We start from the raw sequence: 20,637 nt of genomic DNA, 5'->3' as shown, positions 1-20,637 counted from the left end.
CATATGACTTGCTTGAAGCTTTCTGATAATGACAGAGACCTTTCCAGACTTAGTCATAGTCATACAGCATAGAAACAGGCCCCTTGGTCCAACTCGTCCAGACCAAACTAAACTAGTCCCACTTCCCTTCATTTGGCCCATATCCCTCTAAACCTTTCCTATTCATGTATCTGTCCAAGTGTTTTTTAAATGTTGTAACTGTACCTTCATCTACCAATTTTTCTGGCAGCTCATTCCAGATATGACCCATCCTCTGTGTGAAAACGTTGCCCCTCAGGGCCCTTTTAAATCTTTCTCCTCTCACCTTAAAAATATGCTCGCTAGTTTTGAACTCTCCCACCCGAGGGAAAAGCCCTTTGCTATTCACCTTATCCATGTCCCTCATGATTTTATAGATCACCATGGGTGGCACAGTGGCTGAATGGTTAGCACTGCTGCCTCACAGGTCTAGGGACCTGAGTTTAATTCCAGCTTTGGGCGACTGTCTGTGTGGAGTTTGCATGTTCTCCCTGAGTCTGTGTGGGTTTCCTCCAGGTGCTGCAGTTTTCTCCCACTGTCCGAAGATATACAGGTTAGGTGGATTGGCCATTGGAAAATGCAGGGTTACAGGAACGTTGCGGGAGAGATGAGACTATGTAGGATGCTCGTATGAGCGTTGATGATCCAAATGGCCTGCTTCTACACTGTAAGGGTACTACGATTCTATAAGTTCACCCTCAACCTCCTATGCTCCAGTGAAAGTACACAGTATCCAAAAGTGGCTTCACTAACGTCTTGTATAACCTCAAAATGACATCTTAACTCTATACACATGCCTTCAGTTGCTCCCACCATATAATATTCTTAGACAACAAGGTGCAGAGCTGGATGAACACAGCAGGCCAAGCAGCATCATAGGAGCAGAAAGGCTGACGTTTCGGGCCTAGACCCTTCATCAGAAATGGATTGTCTCGGATTTTCCAGCATCTGCAGTTCCTACTTTCTCTGATATAATATTCTTAGTCTCGTTGTGCTGTAGAGAATATTTACAGTCTACTGAGATAAGAAAAACACTATCTTAATTGAGAAACCTCTTGCTGTGGCTTCATCTTTCCATGAGGCTGAAAGAGATCATAGGATTGTGTGACGTTGCACAACTTCCTATGATGATGTAAATGTTTCATTAGCGTATCAGAGTTAGAATTAACTTTTTATATTACATTTCTCTCCAAATCTTTGATCATAATCCTATAAAATGAAGAAACTAATTGAGTCTGTGTTCTGTACCAAATGTGGCAAAGCCATTGATCAGCCTAGTGTTATACTTTTCATTAAAAAGTCGAGAAATGACAATATGTGATATTCTCATACAAGCTGTTATATTCAAATCAAGTGCTTTTTTGTATGATATTAACTGTTATATCTGATTGAAGTATAAGTAAGCAGAAGGAATATGTGTTAAAATAGTGGGACTTTGGAATTTAGTACAAATACATGTTTTTGTTTCTATAATATCATAGACAGTAATTTCCAGCTTTGAGTAATTGACATAGGCACATGAAAGAACCCGCCTCATCCTGCTGATCATTTGAAATGCTTGTAGAATCTCTGGTACAGCCCATGGCTATTTGTTTAATGGTAGTGTTCCTGTGCTGCTGCCTGCAGTTATCAATACCCATGCTCAGGAACACAGAAGGCTTTATATATTCATGTCAGTAATGCTAATGTGCTTGTGAAAGCATGCCAGAGATATTGTGAGCTAATTGCATGTAATTTTTCATTTCATAACTCCTTATGTAGATCTGGCCTTGTGATCTAACTGGAAGGCTGATTGAACTCTAAATGTATCTGAAGATATGAAGCAGATAAAAATAAGTGTATGCATGGGAGCAAGCAACATAAACTCAGTTGGTGGGGGGGGGGTTGGGGTTGGGGGTGCGGTTGGGGAGGGGGGATGGGGGGAGGTGGGGAATGAGGAGAAATAAGTGCCAGATATAAATGAAGTGAAAACGAAACAAATGTGCAGCATGAAGCCAGGTCTACTGGTAGGTGATAGAACATCCCCCACATTTATTGACTGATAGAAATAAGTACATAATACATGAGATTGGTAGGAAAATTCCTAAGTCCTAGTTGACCCAAGGATATCATTGCTGAAGGAATGCAGTGCAACGTATTGGAATGAGCCTGAGGGGCTGAAATGACCTCCACAGCAATTCGCCATGAAAGACATATGATGGAGTTTGGCTCCAGGTCAGATTTCCTAAAGTTGCAGATAAATGTACAAGGCTTATATTTGTGGGTGAGGGGATGACAGGAGGTATGGAGAGGCCTTACAGTGTCACTTGTTTGACATCCACAGATCCCTTGTCTCCGATTTGAGATGTTGAATATAGTAGGATTCACATAAGGAAGCAGATGATGCAGATTTCTGAGTGTTGGCAATGCCACTACTCATCATACCAAGCCTTCTCGCCTTCTAAGGTGAGCAAACATACAATTACTAATAAAAAAAACTGCACTGAAACATTTGAAAAACATCTTGCAAAAACATGGGCTATATTTTACTGGACCATGCAGGGATTAATGGGGCTTTCTCTGATTGCCGAGATGTTACTACTGGGTTCAGTCCTTGGGCCCCAATTAGAATTAGGTTTATTGTCACATATACTGACGTGAGTATGGTGAAAAGTTTACAGTACCATCCTAGGTACAAAGGTACCCAGGTGCAGATTCATAGAATCCCTGCAGTGTGGAAGCATGTTAAACGGCCCATCGAGTCCACACCGACCCTCCGAGGAGCATCCCACCCATACCCACACCCTACCCTGTCCTTGTAACCCTGCATTTCCCATTTCTAAGCCAGCTAGCCTGCATGTCCCTGGACACTCTAGGCAATTTAGCATGGCCAATCCACCTAACAAGCACATCGTTTGAGTGTGAGAGGAAACTGGAGCACTCAGAGGAAACCCATGCAGACACGGGGAGAACGTGTGAACTCTATACAGACTGTTATCCGAGGCTGGAATCAAACCCAAGTCCCTGGCGTTATGAGGCACTAGTGCTAACCACGGAGTATCTGTGCCACCCCGATTGTGATTCAGACTATTTGCAGTCAATATTAATGACTTGCATGCGTATATACAAAGTACAATAGCCAAATTTGCAACTGACAGTAAAATAGGTCAGAAAATGAGTTGTGATGAAGAAATAAGAAACTTACATATGGATATGTATATGTTAGGTGAATGAGCCAAAATTTGGCAAATGAAGTTCAACGTTGATTAATGTGAGGTTACTCATTTTGATCGGAGAAATAGAAAGGGAACTTATTATCTGAATGAAGAGAAACTTCGGAGAGATTGGGTGCAGAGGGTTATGGCTGTCTGTGCTTGAATCGCAGGAAATTAGCGTGCAGGTAAAGCATGTAATCAGGAAGGCACATGGAATTTTGGTGTTTATTGAAAAAAGGAATAGCACATAAAAGCAGGGAAGTGCAGCTGCAACTGTGCAAGGCAATAGTGAGATTGCATCTGGAATATACAATTTTGATTGAGGAGTGATGTAGTTGTATTGGAAGCAGTTCAGAGGAGGTTCACTAGATTGGTTCCAGAGATGAGGGGTTTGTTTTATGAAGACAAGTGAGCAGTTTAGGCCTATACTGCCTGGAGTCTAGAAAAATAAGAGGTGATCTAATCGAATTGTTAAGATGCTAAAGGGGATTGTTAAAGTAGGCATAAAAAGTATGTTTCCTCATGTGAGACAATCTAGAATGAGAGGGCACAGTTTTAGGATAAAGTGTAGCAGATTTGAGAGAGAGGCAAAATTACTTCTATCAAAGGGTCATGAATCTGTGGAATTTACTACCCCAGAGTGTGATGGATGCTGGGACATTGCATAAATGTAATGAGGAGATATACGGATTTTTTAATGAGTGATTGGTTGAAGGGTTATGAAGAGCAGGCAGCAGATTGGATTTGAGACCGAGATGAGATCAGCCATGATCATATTACATGGCAGAGCAGGCTCGAGAGGGGCTGAATTGCCTAGTCCCGTTGCTCGTTCTTCAGTTCTTATGCACTGAGCATGGACTGGGACACAGTAAAATGACATGGGACGGTATTGGGTGCCATTACCGACATCTTCCTGCTTTCTTGCCATTTTGCCAGCAGTTGGAAAAGTGGCAGATGTTCCTTCTATCTGGAGCTAAGTTGAAGTCTGTGTAGCCAATTAAGAGCCTCTTCTTCCTCCTACTGACATTTTGCGTGTGGTTGGAGATCCCTTTGCTGCATGCGACAGGTAAATCCTGCTGGTCTACCAGCTGACTCTGATGTTAGGGGTGTGAGACCTTTTTGGGTATTCTTCAATTACCAAGGGTCCCCTCTGGTTTTACTGGTGCTACCCGTCCTCACTGAGCTGACCCATCCACTAAACTGCCCCTGCCCCCACCTGCTCCCGCCATGGGTGCCTGTCTGGAATTTACATCTTCAGTCCCTACCTACCTTTAAGGAGGCAAAGCCGTCAAGTGCCCTCAACTCCACGTGCAACCCTGCAAAGATGACTACTACCAAAGGCACCATTGATTTATCACCCCTCTCACTGAGGTGTGGACCATAATCCTTAACAGGGCTTAAATCTCAGCAGCCACTTTTTAATTTGCTGCCATTCGCAGAATATGGTCTTGGATTCCACAGAGTGCCAAAGTTGTGTTGAATGATGGGATTTCTGCTCTTCATGTAAAATTCCAGCCATGATTTTATCTTCCTGGAAATCGTCAGTTCCACATTCAGCAGCTACTTAGATGTAGTCGTCAAAGCAATGTAATGATGAATGCATGAAGAGCTGTGTAACCACAGGAAAGTAGTGTCCAATTCCAAATAGTGGCATATCTGTCCATGATTATATCATAAGGAAGCTGATCGTAGCTCTCCGCATGTCACAATGTCCATCCGAATTGTGACTCATGTGTATTACAGACAGTGACTGTTTAAGTGAGCTCAGCTCACAATCTAGTTCTACATCGTTGCCTTTGCCTATGGCCACACTAGTCTGAAAATGCCTGATCTTAGAAGCTAAGCAGACTCAGGCCTGGTTAGTATTTGGATGGGAGACTGCCTGGGTGCAGTAGGCTTTAAAAAAAGGTGGCTCAGTGGTTAACCCTGTTGCCTCACCAAGGATCCAGGTTCAATTCCACCCTTGGGTGACTGTCTGTGTGGAGCTTGCATATTCTCACTGTGTCTGTGTGGGTCCCTTCTGGTCTCTTCCCACAGTCCAAAGATGTGTAGGCTAGCTGGATTGGCCATGCTAAATTGTCCATAGTGTGCAGGGATGTGAGGCTTAGGTGGGTTATAGGGGATGGGTTTGGGTGGGATGCTGTGAGGGTCAGTGTGGACTTATTGGGCTGAAGGGCCTGTTTCCACACTGTAGGGATTGTATGATATTCTAAATGATCAAAAGCAGGATACACTAGGCCTAGAATTAGAGACTGAGAAGATATACAACTACACAATACCACAGTGATATTGCACTGCACTTATAAGCATCTGTTATTTATTGCTTGATGTTCACAAAACAAAAATCTGAGATGACACTGGATATTTGAATTAGTTAATGATCAGAATCTTAGTTTTAAAAATAATAGAACCTGAAGCATTAATTTTCAATGCCCTTTGACCATGTTGAGCGAGGCATGGGGCAACTCTTCTGGGAGTGAGTTAATTAATGGTATCTTAGGTAGACCAATGTTTTTAGGGAAGGAAAGAGCATTTTTACATGCTAAATGATTCAATAACCAAATATATGTTAAAGAAAGCCCCCCCTCCCCCACCCAAAGAAAGTGACATTAGTTTGTAAATACTAACAGATATCCCGGTGAAGATATACTGACATCTACTTGTGGCCAAGATTGAAGTTCACAATTGAGGAATGTTAACAAGCAAAAAGTTTAGATTGTCATTCGTATTCAAACCTATAGCACAGGAGGCCATTCAGCCCATTATATCAACGCCCATCAACAAAGATCTGGCCACACTCATCCCATTTTCCAGCTTTTGCTCCATGGTCCTGGAGGCTATGGCAATGCAAATGAATATTTAAACATTACTTAAATGTTACGAAAGTTTCCAACTCAACCACCTTTCAGGCAGTGAGTTCCAGACTCCCACAACCCTCCGAATGAAAACATTTCTCCTGAACTCATCTCCTCTTAAATCTGTGGCCCTGGTTTATGGCCCCAATACTAATGAAAAGAGTACCTTCCTCTCCATCCTATCTATACCCCTCATTCTCTTCTACACCTCTGTCAGGTCCCTTGTCAGCATTAGCTGACAACATCCTGATTTTTTCCTCTTGTTCGGCAAAAATCGAGTTAATGATTCTTTCTATAAGAACAAAACCTTTATCTACATTTGTTTTTGTACTGGTTTGAGTATAATATAAGTTAAAGAATCATCTCAAAATACAGATGAGGTGAATGACTCATTTGATTATGCTGAAATAAAATATGTAAACACCTACTGAACACCTACACTAAGGTAAGATCACAACGGGTGCAAAGGGGACAGCCGTCTAAGTTGATTATTAACATTCTTCTGACAACTAGTTCTAGAAGGGTGAATAAATTTCTCTTTGCACTCCTGCAATTGGTATATCAATTTGAATTTTTAAAAGGTGTGTAGTTTTTTCAATTCAGTGTGTACTTGAAGACGTTTCTTCTGAGTTTTAAACAAGCCAGCTGGAGCTTTTGAGTTAGCAAGAGAAGAGATTGTTTTATTATTTTAAAATACTGACTCAGGTGAATGTACAAACATTATTAAAAGCTGAAATCCATCCAGTCAGAGACAAACACACACACACACACACACACACACACACACACACACACACACACACACACACACACACACACACATATACATATACATACTGACACACACGCACAAACACAGACACCAAAACACACAGACGCATATGCACGCATGCACATACACAGACCACCTCCACGCACACACACTCCCCCCCCATACATAAACACACACACACACCCCCCCACAACACCAACACACACACACTCCCCCTCACGATACCAACACGCACGCACACACACACACAAACACACTAACATATACACACACACACACACTAACACACACACACTAACACACACACACACTAACACACACACACACACACACAGATGCTGTGGGCAGGTGGAATGTTTAAAGAAAAAGTTGAAGTCCCCTAAGGAAGAGAATTATTCTTTCTGTTGTTCTTTTGATTGGCTGGAGCTCCAATGGTACCTTGACCAATGTAAGTTGGTTGATTTTCTTTTAAACTGCAATCAGTCCTTTTCCCAGAGTGGGTGCCATGACATTTCAGGTTCTTTTTAAATTTAAATTCTGTGTTCAGTGATGTAACAGATAGGGTCTGTAGTGATTGGAACGAGAGCCAGGTGGATCTCATTGACTCTGAGGTCTTTGATTGGGATTGTTGACCCAGGCCAATCAGTGAGCCCTGGCTGACAGGTATCAACAGGAGACTCAGAGCGTTTCCTCACTGTAGGGATTGGCTCTGAGCTGGCTGGTCAGAACCCATGTACTGTGCACATGTGAAGAAAGGGTGACTTGGTAACGGGATACAGTCGGCTCTACTATAACGCGTGTTCTGGCAATGCAAATTGGCTATAACGCCACTCATGGTTAGGGGAACACGAACCTGCATTGGCTATAACGCGATTCCATCAATTCCATCGGTGCGCGGAGGACTGTGCGTCAACACCTCATGATCGTTTTGCAGGCTTTGTCCTGAGCATACGCAATGTTAACACCAAAAGGATCGTATGACTGTGCTACTTAAAGCTTAAGCCTGTAGTAGTGTACCACTCTGCCAACCTGCGAGCCTTGAAAGGTTACCTTAAGTCTACTTCAGGTTCTACTTCAAAAGAGGTTGCATGACAGGGGAAATTTTTTCTGACCTTTATTGTTGATGTTTTGGAAGATGTGTTTAAGAAGTGTTGTAGGAAAAAAATTTGGATTTCAAGATTCTCCTCATCCTGGATAATGTGCCAAGCCGTCCTCCCACCATCGGTGAGCTTTCTGAAAACATCAAAGTGCTGTTTCTACCCCCAAACACAACCTCTCTCCTACCCATGGACCAGGGTGCAATTGCAGCTTTTAAAGCTTATTATTTAAGGTGCACATTTAAGAGGCTGATTGCAATCACTGAGAGGGATAAGGATAGTGTTCTTCAATTCTGGAAGAGCTTTAACATCAAGAATGCAATTGACATCGTCGTGAAGGCCTGGGGTGATGTTAGTAAGGACTGCTTGCATGCAGTTTGGGGGAAGCTTCTCCCAGATTATTTTCAAGATTTTAAAGGCTTTGATCCATCAGAGGAGCTCCCAAGAATCAAAGAGCATTGTGTTAATCTTGCAAAGCAAGTTGGATTTGAAGAAGTGGAGAGAAAGGATGTTGAAGAGCTGCTTGAGTCCTGCTGTGAAGACCTCTCTTCAGCTGATCTACAGCAACTTGTCGCTGAGAGGGAAGTAGATGCTGGAGATAAGATGAAGTAGTCCAGGATGCAGCACCACGAGAACTTTCCACTTCTGTTTTGTCTTCTATCCTGAAGTTAAATTGAGAGGCAATTGCAGCTCTTAGAGGACAATGATTACAATGCAGAACACAGCAGGGTGGTAGTTCGTGGAATAAGATCTTATTTGGCACCCTATGAACAGCTTCTGCATGAAAGAAGAAAAAGGGCAAAGCAGCAATAACTGGATATGCTTTTTAAGCCAACCCCCAAGAAACAGTCAGAGGACAATGAGCCACAGCCGTCCACTTCTGCATTAACTATTTTTCACCCTAACCCTGCAACAACAACTGCACCTGAAGGTGATGATGGTGATGATGACGATCCCCAGTCCCTGCATGAACAACAGAGCAACCTCAAAACCACCTCCCCCACCAAGTCATCCTGACATCTTTGTAGGTAAGATGTTAAATTTAGTTTTATTTCATTATTAGATATAAATTAAACATTTATTCAAACTATGCTATCCTTTGTGTAAGGCTTTTGAGTTATTTTTGAGTGATTTTTTTTTTCCAGTGATATATTTTGGTGGTCTGCACCCTAACCCCACTTTTCCCATAGGCCCTGTTATTTCTGTAGCAATTTTCTATAATGCGAGGTTGCGCAGAACTGACTGTACTGGCCTCTGTGCAACTATTTCATCTGAACTTGAAGAAAACGTGTTGAGAGAGAACTTCATCCTGCAAGATATCTTGATGTTGCAGGCTTTTTCTAACAGATGGACAAGCTTGGAATGTTAGCTGTTTCCAAGTGGGGATATTGATCATGTGACAGCTAGCTGTTGGAACACGATGGAAGCATCCATCTTAACAAAGCATTTTGATTTCCCACTATCAAAACTATAAAGGTACCATTGAAGCAGATAATGGAGTTCAGCCCCTCCTTGCAAATCAAGTTTTTTTTTAGACTCCTGCTTTATCACTTGCCATTCTTACTAAGAGGTCTGCTGCTTATCGTCAGTTTTAACCACTTTAATGCAAATCAGTTTCTTAGCAGTGTTGAAATCAAATGTATTCCTACAATAGCAACAGAATGGGAATGTACCCATGAACACATAACTTAATAGAAAAAAAATGAGAGAAAGCCAGTCCTTGTTTAGATGTTTTCCTATAACTATGCAAACATGAAGTGTTGCCAGGAGAAGAGCTGAGGATTTACAAGTAGCTGGCTCCTGGCAACAGAAGACTTTACTTGAGCTCAACAGCAATAACTTCTTGAATTAGTCCTTTTAAATGAAACAATAGTACTTCAATGCAGTCTAAAAGATGAATAAGGAAGGAAAAATAGAAAACTAGCTAGAAATAGGAAAACAAATTGAAGGAGTGTATAGATTATAGATATTCAGAAAGAAAGAGTTAATAAATGTTGATCTATAGAACATGAGTCTGGGGAAATTAATAATGGAAAATAAGGCTCGTGAGTTAAACAGGTGTTTGTATCCAATAAATACAAAATATTGCAGATGCTGGACTTGTGCACCCAGCACAAAATACTGGAGAAACGCTGCAGGTCTGGCAGCGCCTATGGAGAGAGAAACAGAGTGAACATTTTGAGTCCAGTATAACTCTTCTTCAGATGTTCCAGAGAAATGGTACTGAGCAAATTGTTGGAACTGACCAGACGAACTTCATCCCATGGTCTTAAAAGAACACTTAAGTGAGATAGTTGATGTGTTGGTCTTAATTTTCTCAAAGCTCCCTTGATTTGCAGACATTCCCCTTAGAAAGGAAGTAGCAAATGGAGCTTCTTTATTCAAAAAGGGAAGCAGAGAGAAAGCAGGAAACTACCAGCTAGTTAGCATAACATGTGTCTCATAAGAGAAATGTTAGACGGACGACTTTGTAGCTGGATACTTTGATAAACTTATGTTATCAGCCAGAGTCAACATGGTTTTGTGAAATGGAAAACACCTTTAACAAATCTTTTGGAGTTCTTTGAAGAAGCAACATGTGCTGTGGACAAAGGGGATAGTGGATGTATTGCATTTAGATTTCCAGAAGGTATTTGATAAAGTGCTACATCAAAGGTTATTGTGGAAAATAACGGTGCTATGTAGGGGTAAGATATTGGCACGGATAGAAGTTTGACAGGCTGGCAGAATTAGAAAAGTCATAAATGAGTCACTTTCTGGATGGTAAGATGTAATGTGTGGTGTGCCACAGGGACTAGTGCTGGGGCCTCAACTTCTTATAACTTATATAAATTACTTGGATGAAGGGACTGAAGTACGGTTGCTAAATATGCTGATGACATAAAGGTAGGTGGGAACGCAAATTGTGAAGAGTTGCAGGGAGATGATGGTCTAGTGATATTATTACCGGATTTATTAATCCAAAACTCAGCTAATGTTCTGGAGGCCCGGGTTCAAATCCCACCACGTCAGATGGTGGAATTTGTGTTTGGGGAAAAAAAATCCTGGAATTAAGAATCTATACCATTGCTGATTGTTAGTTTAAAAAAAATCTAGCTCATTAATGTCCTTCAGGGAAGGAAATCTGCCATCCTTACGTAGTCTGGCCTACATATGACTCCAAACCCACAGCAATGGGCTGGAAGCAGCTCAGAAGATTTTCTCGATTGATACCTGGAACAGGTAGGTTGTCATATGAGGATAGGTTGGACAGGCTAGGTTTATTTCCACTGGAACTTAGAAGGGTAAGGGGTGACTTGATCAAAACAAGGTCCTGACAGGGTGGATTTGAATAGATGTTTCCTCCTGTGGAGAATCTCGTACTAGAGATCACTGTTTAAAATTAATCTTACACAGAGTTGAGGCAAAATATTTTCTCAGAGGGTGCTGTGGTTTTTGGAACTTTTCTTCAAAAGGCAGTGAAAGCAGAGTCTTTGAATATTTTAAAGGCAGAAGTTGAAAGGTTATTGGTGGTATGTGAAGTAATCAGATGAGTGTGATCCTAATTAATAGCAGAGCAGGCTCATGGGGCTAAATGGTTTCTTCCTGCTGTTAATTTGTATGTTCAGATCTTATAAAGCAAACTGAGATACCAAATTACATAAGGAAACATAAAAGAAGAGTCAGACAGAGAAAGTGTCAAAGTAATCCCAGAGGTTAGAGCCTAAGCAGCTGAAATGACAAACACTAATGTGGGAGCAGTTAAAAATTAGGGATGCTGAAGAGGGTTAAATTAGGTGAGTGCAGATTTATCAGAAAGTTACAGGGATGGAGGAGGTTACAGAGATGAAGAGGGGAGAGGCCATGGAGAAATTTGAAAATATCTATGAGAATTTTCAAATCAAAGTTTTTCTTTACTGGAAGCCACTGTAGGTCAGCAAGCATAAGGATGATGGGTGAATGGAAACTGGTGCAGGTTTCCAGCCAGTGGAATGTGGATAAACCTGCCAGGAAGGTACTGGAGTAATCAGATCTGCAGGTATCAAAAGCATGGATGAGGATTTCAGCAGTTGAGGCAGGAAGCATGTTGCAGAGGTGGATGTAGGAAGTCTTATTGATGGCACAGAATGTAGTTCAAAGTTAAATGTGGCACCAAGCTCGCAACAGTCTGATTCTGGTTCAATATCCAGGGAGAAGGATGCAATCATTAGCTATGGAGGATTTGCCTGGTTACTGCAAAACAGATTTTTTAACCTCCACTATAACAGTGAAATAAACTCCAGTATAATACTTCTGTTTCTACAAAATATCAAATCATTGAACTTTTAAATCCATGGAAGTTACACAAACAGTCTGTTTGGAACATGTTTGTAAATCTTCTGAAATTGAAAAATAGGGATTTTAATAATATTATACTCTGGTGGTGATTATACTTTTCAGAGCAGTATTGCAACCACTGTCATTTCAGAATTGTATGGTACAAGGGCTCCCAAACAAGAAAATAAGGATTTTTACCTGCATTACTACACAATGAAAGTCTCCAATAACACATTGAAGCTCATCAAAACTCAATACAAAAAATTGCCAGTTGTTTTAATTCATGACTAAAGACAACAAATCAATATTCAGATTCAAACACATGCCATCCTTACAAAAGCAATAACGGCAGAAAAGCTGGTTTAATAAAGAGGAACCGCATGAATTTAATGTAATTCCATGGAAACTCTACTGGACATGGGATTTTTTACCTTAGCCTGCATCTTTTTCTGTTATGGACTTATAAGGACTTATTTAGTCTTTGTGGTAAAGGTTATTTCACCTTCTTGACAAATATTCTGTTACTCAAACTGCCTCATTGTAAAGTACTGTAGAGATTGGAACCGGGGGACCTTGTTTACTACAAGGTTCTTGATTGGGGTTGTTAACCCTGGGCCAATCAAGAAAGCCTTGGCTGACCAATGTAACCAGGAGAGCCCCTAGGGGCTCTGCTTGTTGCTGGTTCTTTGGTCACATGGGTGTTTTTCCTGGTGGCAGACGATTAATAAAGTTATTTACACACCTGATATTTTTACTGTGTCTTGCGCCTATACACACACAACATGGGTGCTGGGGGAAGTAAGCATTACTGCTGTATGGCAGTAGTGTAGGTTAGAATGTCCTCAGTTGAGGACCGACTCCGAGCTGGCTGGCTACAGCCAGTGTACTGTGCTCTAGTAAATAAAGGGTGACTAGGTGACGGGAACTGGCCCCTGTGCAGTTATTTCAGTTACGAATCCTGCAAAATGTTCAAGGATCACAATGTGTGAAATAATCAAACATTTTCAAATTAACATTGGGTCTTCAGAATTTATGTGTCAAAATTAATGAAATATGTTCACTTGAAACCTAGTGCCTGAGCTGTTTGTGGGAGGCTAGATTCTCTCTAGACACAGGTGGTAAGCTATTAGTATCAAATGGTTGATGTGATATCAAACACCCTTGTCCTATTACATACAACAGATGGACATGGTTTGCAGCCAAGTTGATTGAGAGCTGCACTCTCCAAAAGGAACATTTATGGGAATCTTCGAAGATCAATATCTCACATGCTGCAGTTGGGCCTTTGAGAACATGAAAGATGAGATGCTTTATATTCACATCTTTTGAAGTACCTGAGGGAATTGTATCACCTACTCATCACAAATAAGCAAATATGTTTTGATAAATAAATGTATACACATGAAGATTGTTCTGTATAAATATACTTCAAGAGGACTGTTTATCAGAAAGCATTTAAAAGATCCATATTAGTAATCATTTGCTCTTTATAGATTCTTATTGAACAAATTTTATATTCTCAGGATTAATATATTTTCACATTTTTAACATATTGCCATGCCATTAAAATTTTAAATTTTAAATTACAGGTTTTATTTGACAAATATAAAATTTTAATTTAACTTTTAATAATTTATATGTTAATAGGTATCACCAATTATTTCAGATCTCCATTGCTTGCAGTTAGGTTTATAGCCATTTAGTATTTGCTTGATTTTTGTTTTTTTGCAGCCTCTGCAAGGGAAGAACTCTATACTCTGTTGTTAGAGATGCTAAAATGGTGCTGGATGTGAACAAGACCAGACAGATTGCTCAGGAGATTGTGAAGGTGTGCCAAGTGTTATGATCCCTATTGAGACTACTACTTTTAAAAGATATTTGAATTTCTAATGACTGAAAGGATCACATAAAAAGATTTCAAGTTTTAAGAGGTTTACTCAAACAAACTCAAAGCAATATTGATTAACCATAATATAGGCGATGACTTACACCTTAAACTTAATTCTGTGCTGCAAACTGCACTTTTTAAAAACCCTCATCTGTGGTCGTAGTCATTTATTCTATGTTTTGTTCCTAAAAACACCGTTTGACAGGTTGTGACTGCTTTGACACATCTCGATACAAATTGACAAGTTGAAAGTTCCAAGGGGTTTTTGCACCTTTTACATAATCTTCTCCACAATTAACAATCCTACGGGGTCCTGGCCCCCTCCCCCAAAGATCCATGACCCTCATATCGAAAGGATACTTGACGCTGTCTGCAAAGAATCCTTGATCCCAACCTTCAAGTATACTGGGACCGAATGCACAAAGTCAGTCAGCTCTCCAAAGCGGTATCTTGGTAATCCAAAACAAATGTGCTAAAAGCAGATGTACTCTTATCGTGGTCTAATCTCCGCATTCCAGCTTCCAAACACTAGTATTCCAAAATCTGATCTGAGTGGGGCCAGCTAATCATTTAAATGACCAACCGGTCTCCACGAACCATGCATATTACATCGCACCCAAAACAGGCTATTCCAAAAATAAGAAATGCCAGGTGCAGGGGCAGCACTTAGCATTGCTTATCTCTTTTATCATTTTCACCATGGAGGGTCTCTGTCATGCAGAGATTCTGGGCCTAATGTCAGCACAGACAGTCTTGCCATTATCCAGAGGTGTAAGGATCTTGCACCTTCTCAGTAAGTCACTTGGTTTGGTCCATCTTGTCCCCATTGCAACCTTGTCACCCAACCTTGTTGTCAGGAAGAATGTAGAGCTGCTCATTCATCCATTTTACCTGAAAACAAAGCAACAATCCTAAAACATAGCAATCTTTTATAAACCTCTGATTTGTAATAAGAAGGACACCATAATATAAAGTACTTGAAATCACTGCAACAAATATTGAATTTTATTTTGAAAGTTTATCATCTATCATTAGTCCATGGATGCTTTAAAAAAAAACAAAATGTTACTTGTTTGGTGCTGATTAATTTGCATAGAATTTTTACCTTGGGAAAATATACTATTTGTTTTGAGGTCTCCAATGCGATTAACTCTACCACTTACTAAAAACATTTTTTTTTTATTTTCAAGGGAATGGGTTACCTACACGCTAAAGGAATTATTCACAAAGATTTGAAGTCAAAGAATATTTTCTATGATAATGGAAAGATAATAATTACTGACTTTGGTCTCTTCAGCATCTCTGGAGCTTTACAAGAGGGCAGGTACAGTACTGCGGTGCATATCAATCATTGCTGTCAACTTAAATAACATATATCAATTATTTGTTCTCTCTTAAGTTTGCTTTTAATTTTCTCTTCAAATAGATTATAAATAAAATAGATTTTATTTCCATTTTAGAATGGCTGCCCATTTTCTTGAAATTGTAGACAGAATAAACATTCATTATTTCAGTTCGAAGTACTATTTTAAATTTACTTTAAATATGACTTCACAAAGATTTAATTAAATAGGAAGCAATGAAAATATTTGTTGAAACAAAAACAGAAGTTACAGGAGAAGCTCAGCAGGTATTAGTAACATCTGTGAAGAGAAAGCAGAGTTAACGTTTCGGGTCCAGTGACCCTTCTTCAGATTCTTCATCCTGATGTAGCTTTTGGAAGTACTTAGCTGCAACTGTTTACTAACCCATTGAGTATGTTGATAGCAACAGCATATACACTTATATTTAGGCAGAGTGTAATTTTTAAAAATATATTTCAATAGATTTATTTGTTTTCTTCGCTAGGCACTAGGTACCCTTCTCTAACCGAGAGTGGATAGAAATCGTATTCTAGGTGGAAAATTCAGGCAACAGGATCATAGCAGAGGGAGGACAAAGAAAAGTTCAGTGTTTGGTAGGGAAGGGTCAGGGCAAGAGCAAATCATTGAAATCAAATGTTTCCCTGCAGTCTGAAGGAATCCAAAATGTAAATATGATGATACCCCTTTTTAAAAAATTATATTCCTTTCTGTGATTGCTGAAGAAGAGCTTTTAATGTAGCTGGTTGGAATTCCTTAGGTGGCGCTTGCAATTCATATTAAAACCTAATGCATTCTCTGCTCTCCTTGCTTTAGTGAAGTCATGGGTATCTTTTCTAATCTCTCCCCTTTTTTGACCAAAGCACCCTACTACACCTGGTGAATGGTTTGGTTTTGATTTAGTGTATTGGTCCCATCAGTTGCCTGCACAACTGGTTTGCAATGCAGAGTGATGCCAATATTGTGGGTCAATTCCCACACCAGCTGAGATTACCATGAGGATTCTCCTTCTCAACCTTTCCCCTCACCTGAGGTGTGGTGACCTCAGGTTAAATCACTACCAGTCATCTCTCTGTCTCTGTCTGATGAGAGCACAGTACCATTGTCTGGTAAGTCTATGGTGACTTTACCTATAACAAACCTAGGTAGCCTAAAATAGACCTATAAAAGTCATTATGCATTTCATGTTGCCTGTGAAACTTGAAATTACGTAGCACTAAGAATACTGTTTTCCAAACAATGTAGAATTTCCTCTCTTGCACAGCCATATAACGGGCCTGTTGCCAAAGTAAAATAATGATTAAGCAATCATTAGCTGTTAGAGAAGTGTGCCAAATGATCATCAGTTCAGTGATATTGACTAGATATTGCTGGGCAAGTTTATGAAGCACAGCAATAACAAATTGTTTTTATATACCACCTTTTAACATTGTAAAGCATCCCAGGGATGAGTATCTTAAAGGAGAGTCAAGTCTAGAGGTAACAAAGGCATATTCACCAGCAACAGATGAATATATCTTTTGAGTGAAAAAAATAATGTTCTACACCATGAACCTGTGGATTTTACAATTACCAGAAGGGGAAAATGCATCTCATGATATTTAATACAGCATGCAATTTAAAAATTACAGCCTACTGAAATGTCAAACAAATCATTGCCTTCTTCTTCATATTAAATTAAATTGCATTCATTAGATAATTCAGTGTCATATAACCTATTATTTATTCCTCTACAATGTAAAGCAAACATTTAAATAGGGACATAATGACTACAAATTGCTTGTGCTGAAAGACTGAACATTAAGGTAATTGTGACTTTAAAATACATCAATTTTTCATGAGACAAGAAAAATGTGTTGCTTTATCTAGACCTCTAAGCTCCACACCGGATTTAGTATTTTACAGAAGCTTTCATAAATTGTTACTATTCTGAAGCGATTTTCTATTTGGGTTTCATTTTTAAAGCATTTATGTAATTAAAAATACTTTTATGCTTCAAAAATACAAAGGAAATTCAGCATAGAGATTCTATGAAAGAGTTTTGTGAGAAATGAACCCTATCTTTTTACTTGTGATGCATTTCCTTAACTGTTTTATGGCCTGCTCTACCTCACGACTGAATAGCTTGAAAATTCAGTCTATACAGGCTATGGAGAATATTGCAGGAGGCAGTGAGCAGCCAGTGCTAGTGAAAATGAATAGAGCAACATTCAGAGAAGAGGAGAGAATCACATTGTGTTCTGTGCATTAATCGTGGAATGGAATTATTTCAGCTGAATGTTTCCATCGTATTTTTTTTTCTGATTCTTGGGACCATTCCCAGGTCAATGACTCATTAGGACAAGGAGCAAACCTCCGACCTGTGCTTTCCTAGGGCATGCCAATTAAGAGTCTGCCTTTTGGCACCCTCACAAGTTAGGGAGTGCAGGGACGATAACATGGGCAATTTGATAGAGAAAGCATTTCTGCTTAAGGGGAAATTCCTACATGCTCCAGAGGAGCTGATCAGGACAAGCAACCACAGAAATGGAGAGCAGACCTAGGAAAGCTGCTCTGAGTTTCTCACTCTTACTTGATGGTTCAACCAATGGGCTGCAGTGAGAGGAGCTCGAGTAGGATCAGTAGAACAGGGATAACTTCTCCAACCATAAGAATGGAATGAACCAGCCAAGGAAGTGATCAGCAGCTGTGTGGCCCCTCTAAGCTGGAGATATAAACAGCTGATGGACTGCCCATTTTACCCTTTCTAATTTGCTTTTCTGTTGAAGCTAATCAAAAGCAAAAGTAAAAGGCGAGTGATCAAACTACTACCGCCTGTTTACTCCCCTAACATAGTCATGGCTGAGCAGTTAAGGTGTTGGATTTGAAATCCTTCTGCGTGTTCTTATCCTGCCAATGACACATCTTATGATTCTCCTTCAATAGCTCAGTTGTAGATCAGGAGACTACAGTTCACCGCACAAACTGGCATCCTTAGTTCATTTATTTAATTTAGGCTCAGAACAGTCTGAGACTTTCTGAACGCTGTTGTGGAACAGTGGTAGTGTCCCAAAAGGCCCAGTTTCAAGACCCCGCTTGCTCCAGAAGAGTGCGATAACATGTCTGGACAGGTTGATTTAAAAATATTTACCATGCCCAATTTCTGATGAACAGGAACAGTTCATAGTTTAATAAGAGCATATAGTTGCAAACTTTAACCACTTAGAGTCACTATGGTACAGCCCGTTTCAGTGAAATACTGGCTTCTTGAACACCATGCCATTGGTGGTATACAAGCAAGAGGTGAACAAATACTTTATCATTAAATCTTAATTTGTTTTTAAAAGTTGATGGTACCTCTATGGCTGTTTCCATGCCACCAGCAACTGATTTTGTGGGTTTGAGAAATAGATATTGACCAGGAGAAGGCAAAATACCCCTGACTTCCTTTGAAAAGTGCAGGTGCAATGCGACCTTTCATTCCATCTAAGACGACAGTTGGGGTTCTGTTCAATGTCTCCTCCAAAAGACAGCACCTCTGACAGTGCAGCAGTCCCTCAAAACCAGGCTGGAGGGTCAGCCACGATTCTCTGCTCACGTTGAAATTTACTATCTTGTATTTACTACTAGTGAATTCCACTTGCCACTTCTTGTCCATTCCATATTTCCTTAGCATTTCAATTGTCCACTGACATGTGACTAGATATGCCACCCTGGAGAGCAACCTGTTGATTGTGGGATCATTTCGCTCTGTCTTCAGCATGCTGCTTCTGTGGTTTTGCATTCCTTTACCCTTATGTTGGAACCAGGCTTTTAGCTATGCCTGGCCCTGCTCCTGACAAGCTCTCCTACCCTCCTTTTAAACCAGGGTGGGTTCCTTGGCTTGATGGCAATGGTAACATAGGGTCATGCTGGGCCACAAGGTTAGAAATCGTGCCGGTATACAGTTCTGGTGCTGATGTCCCGCAGTGCCTCATGGGTACCCACCTTTGAGCTGCTAATTCTGTTCTGTTCTGTTCTGTTTCATTCCTATCCACGTTGGCACAGTGATAGTGCCACAATCCGTGAGATGGGACTTTGTGGAGACAAAGATTGTGCTCTGGTCGCTTTGACAAATATTGATGTCAATAGAGGAATCTGTGAAGGGTAGGTTAGTGAGGATAAGGACCAGTTGCTAGTTTTTTTTTTTGCCTTTGTATTGGCTGGTCACCACTTGTCACAGACCCCATATGGTGGATACATTCTTTAGGTCAAGGCTAGTTTGGTGAGTGATGGTACTGCTGAGCCAGACTTGGTGATGGACCTTGAAGTCCCCCATCTGGAGCACATTTTATGATCTTTCTCCCTCAGGTGGTGCTCAAAAGGGAGGTGATAATCTTAGAATCCCTACAGTGTGGAAGCAAGCTATTTGGCCCATCGAGTCCACACCAACCCTCCAAAGAGCTTCCCATCCACCCCTACTCTATCACTGTAACCCTGCATTTCCTGTGGCTAATTCATCCAGCCTGAACATCCCTGGACACTATATGCGTAATTTAGCATGGCCAATCCATCTAACCTGTGCATCTTTCAATTGTGGAAGGAAACCATAGCACCTGGAAGAAACCCATGCAGATACAGGGAGAATGTGCAAACTCCACACTGACCGTCGCCCGAGGGTGGCATTGTCATCGACAGGACGTTTCTTTGCTCATTTTTGACCTGAAACTACGAGACTTTACTTTTAACTAAACAGAACTGAATTAATGACCATTGTGCCATGTCGTTCCATCTTCTATGTCTAGATGAGAGAAGAGGTTTGTTCTCAGAACCACTTCAATGATTCAATTTTCTGTGCCAGCAGAAGAAGGAGGGGAAGTGGCAGAATTGCTGATTGCAGTCACACTACCCAGAGGGAAAATGCCCTCTAATACTTGGAAATAAATGTACTGAAGCTTCGTTTTAAGGTATATAAGACAAATCAGAGTAGTATGCATTATTCACAAATATGTGGAATTCAGTCTGCCTGAGTCCATCACAGAGAAGGTATGATACTTTTGACATTGAAAACTTTCATACTGTGCCACCTGCAGACACAACCAGTACTGCAGGAATTATTTCAGAGATAGTAGGAACTGCAGATGCTGGAGAATCTGAGATAACAAGGTGTAGAGCTGGATGAACACAGCACGCCAAGC

The 20,637-nt window shown here is 40.5% G+C and overlaps 1 protein-coding gene across 1 annotated transcript in view; it reads left to right on the top strand.

Annotated features, from left to right (window-relative positions):
- The window catches only part of ksr2 (kinase suppressor of ras 2), a 302,030-nt gene that overhangs the window by 259,981 nt on the left and 21,412 nt on the right, over nt 1-20,637 (top strand). The window contains exons 16-17 of the mRNA XM_020528680.2: nt 13,964-14,060; nt 15,311-15,444. Of these exons, the coding sequence (XP_020384269.1) occupies nt 13,964-14,060; nt 15,311-15,444 (231 nt within the window). The remainder of the gene's footprint in view (nt 1-13,963; nt 14,061-15,310; nt 15,445-20,637) is intronic.

Source organism: Rhincodon typus, chromosome 24 (genome assembly GCF_021869965.1).
Source record: "Rhincodon typus isolate 14 chromosome 24, sRhiTyp1.1, whole genome shotgun sequence".
NCBI lineage: Eukaryota > Metazoa > Chordata > Chondrichthyes > Orectolobiformes > Rhincodontidae > Rhincodon > Rhincodon typus.
The sequence above is the reverse complement of the archived record's forward strand: the minus strand, read 5'-3'. Positions and strand labels throughout refer to the sequence as shown.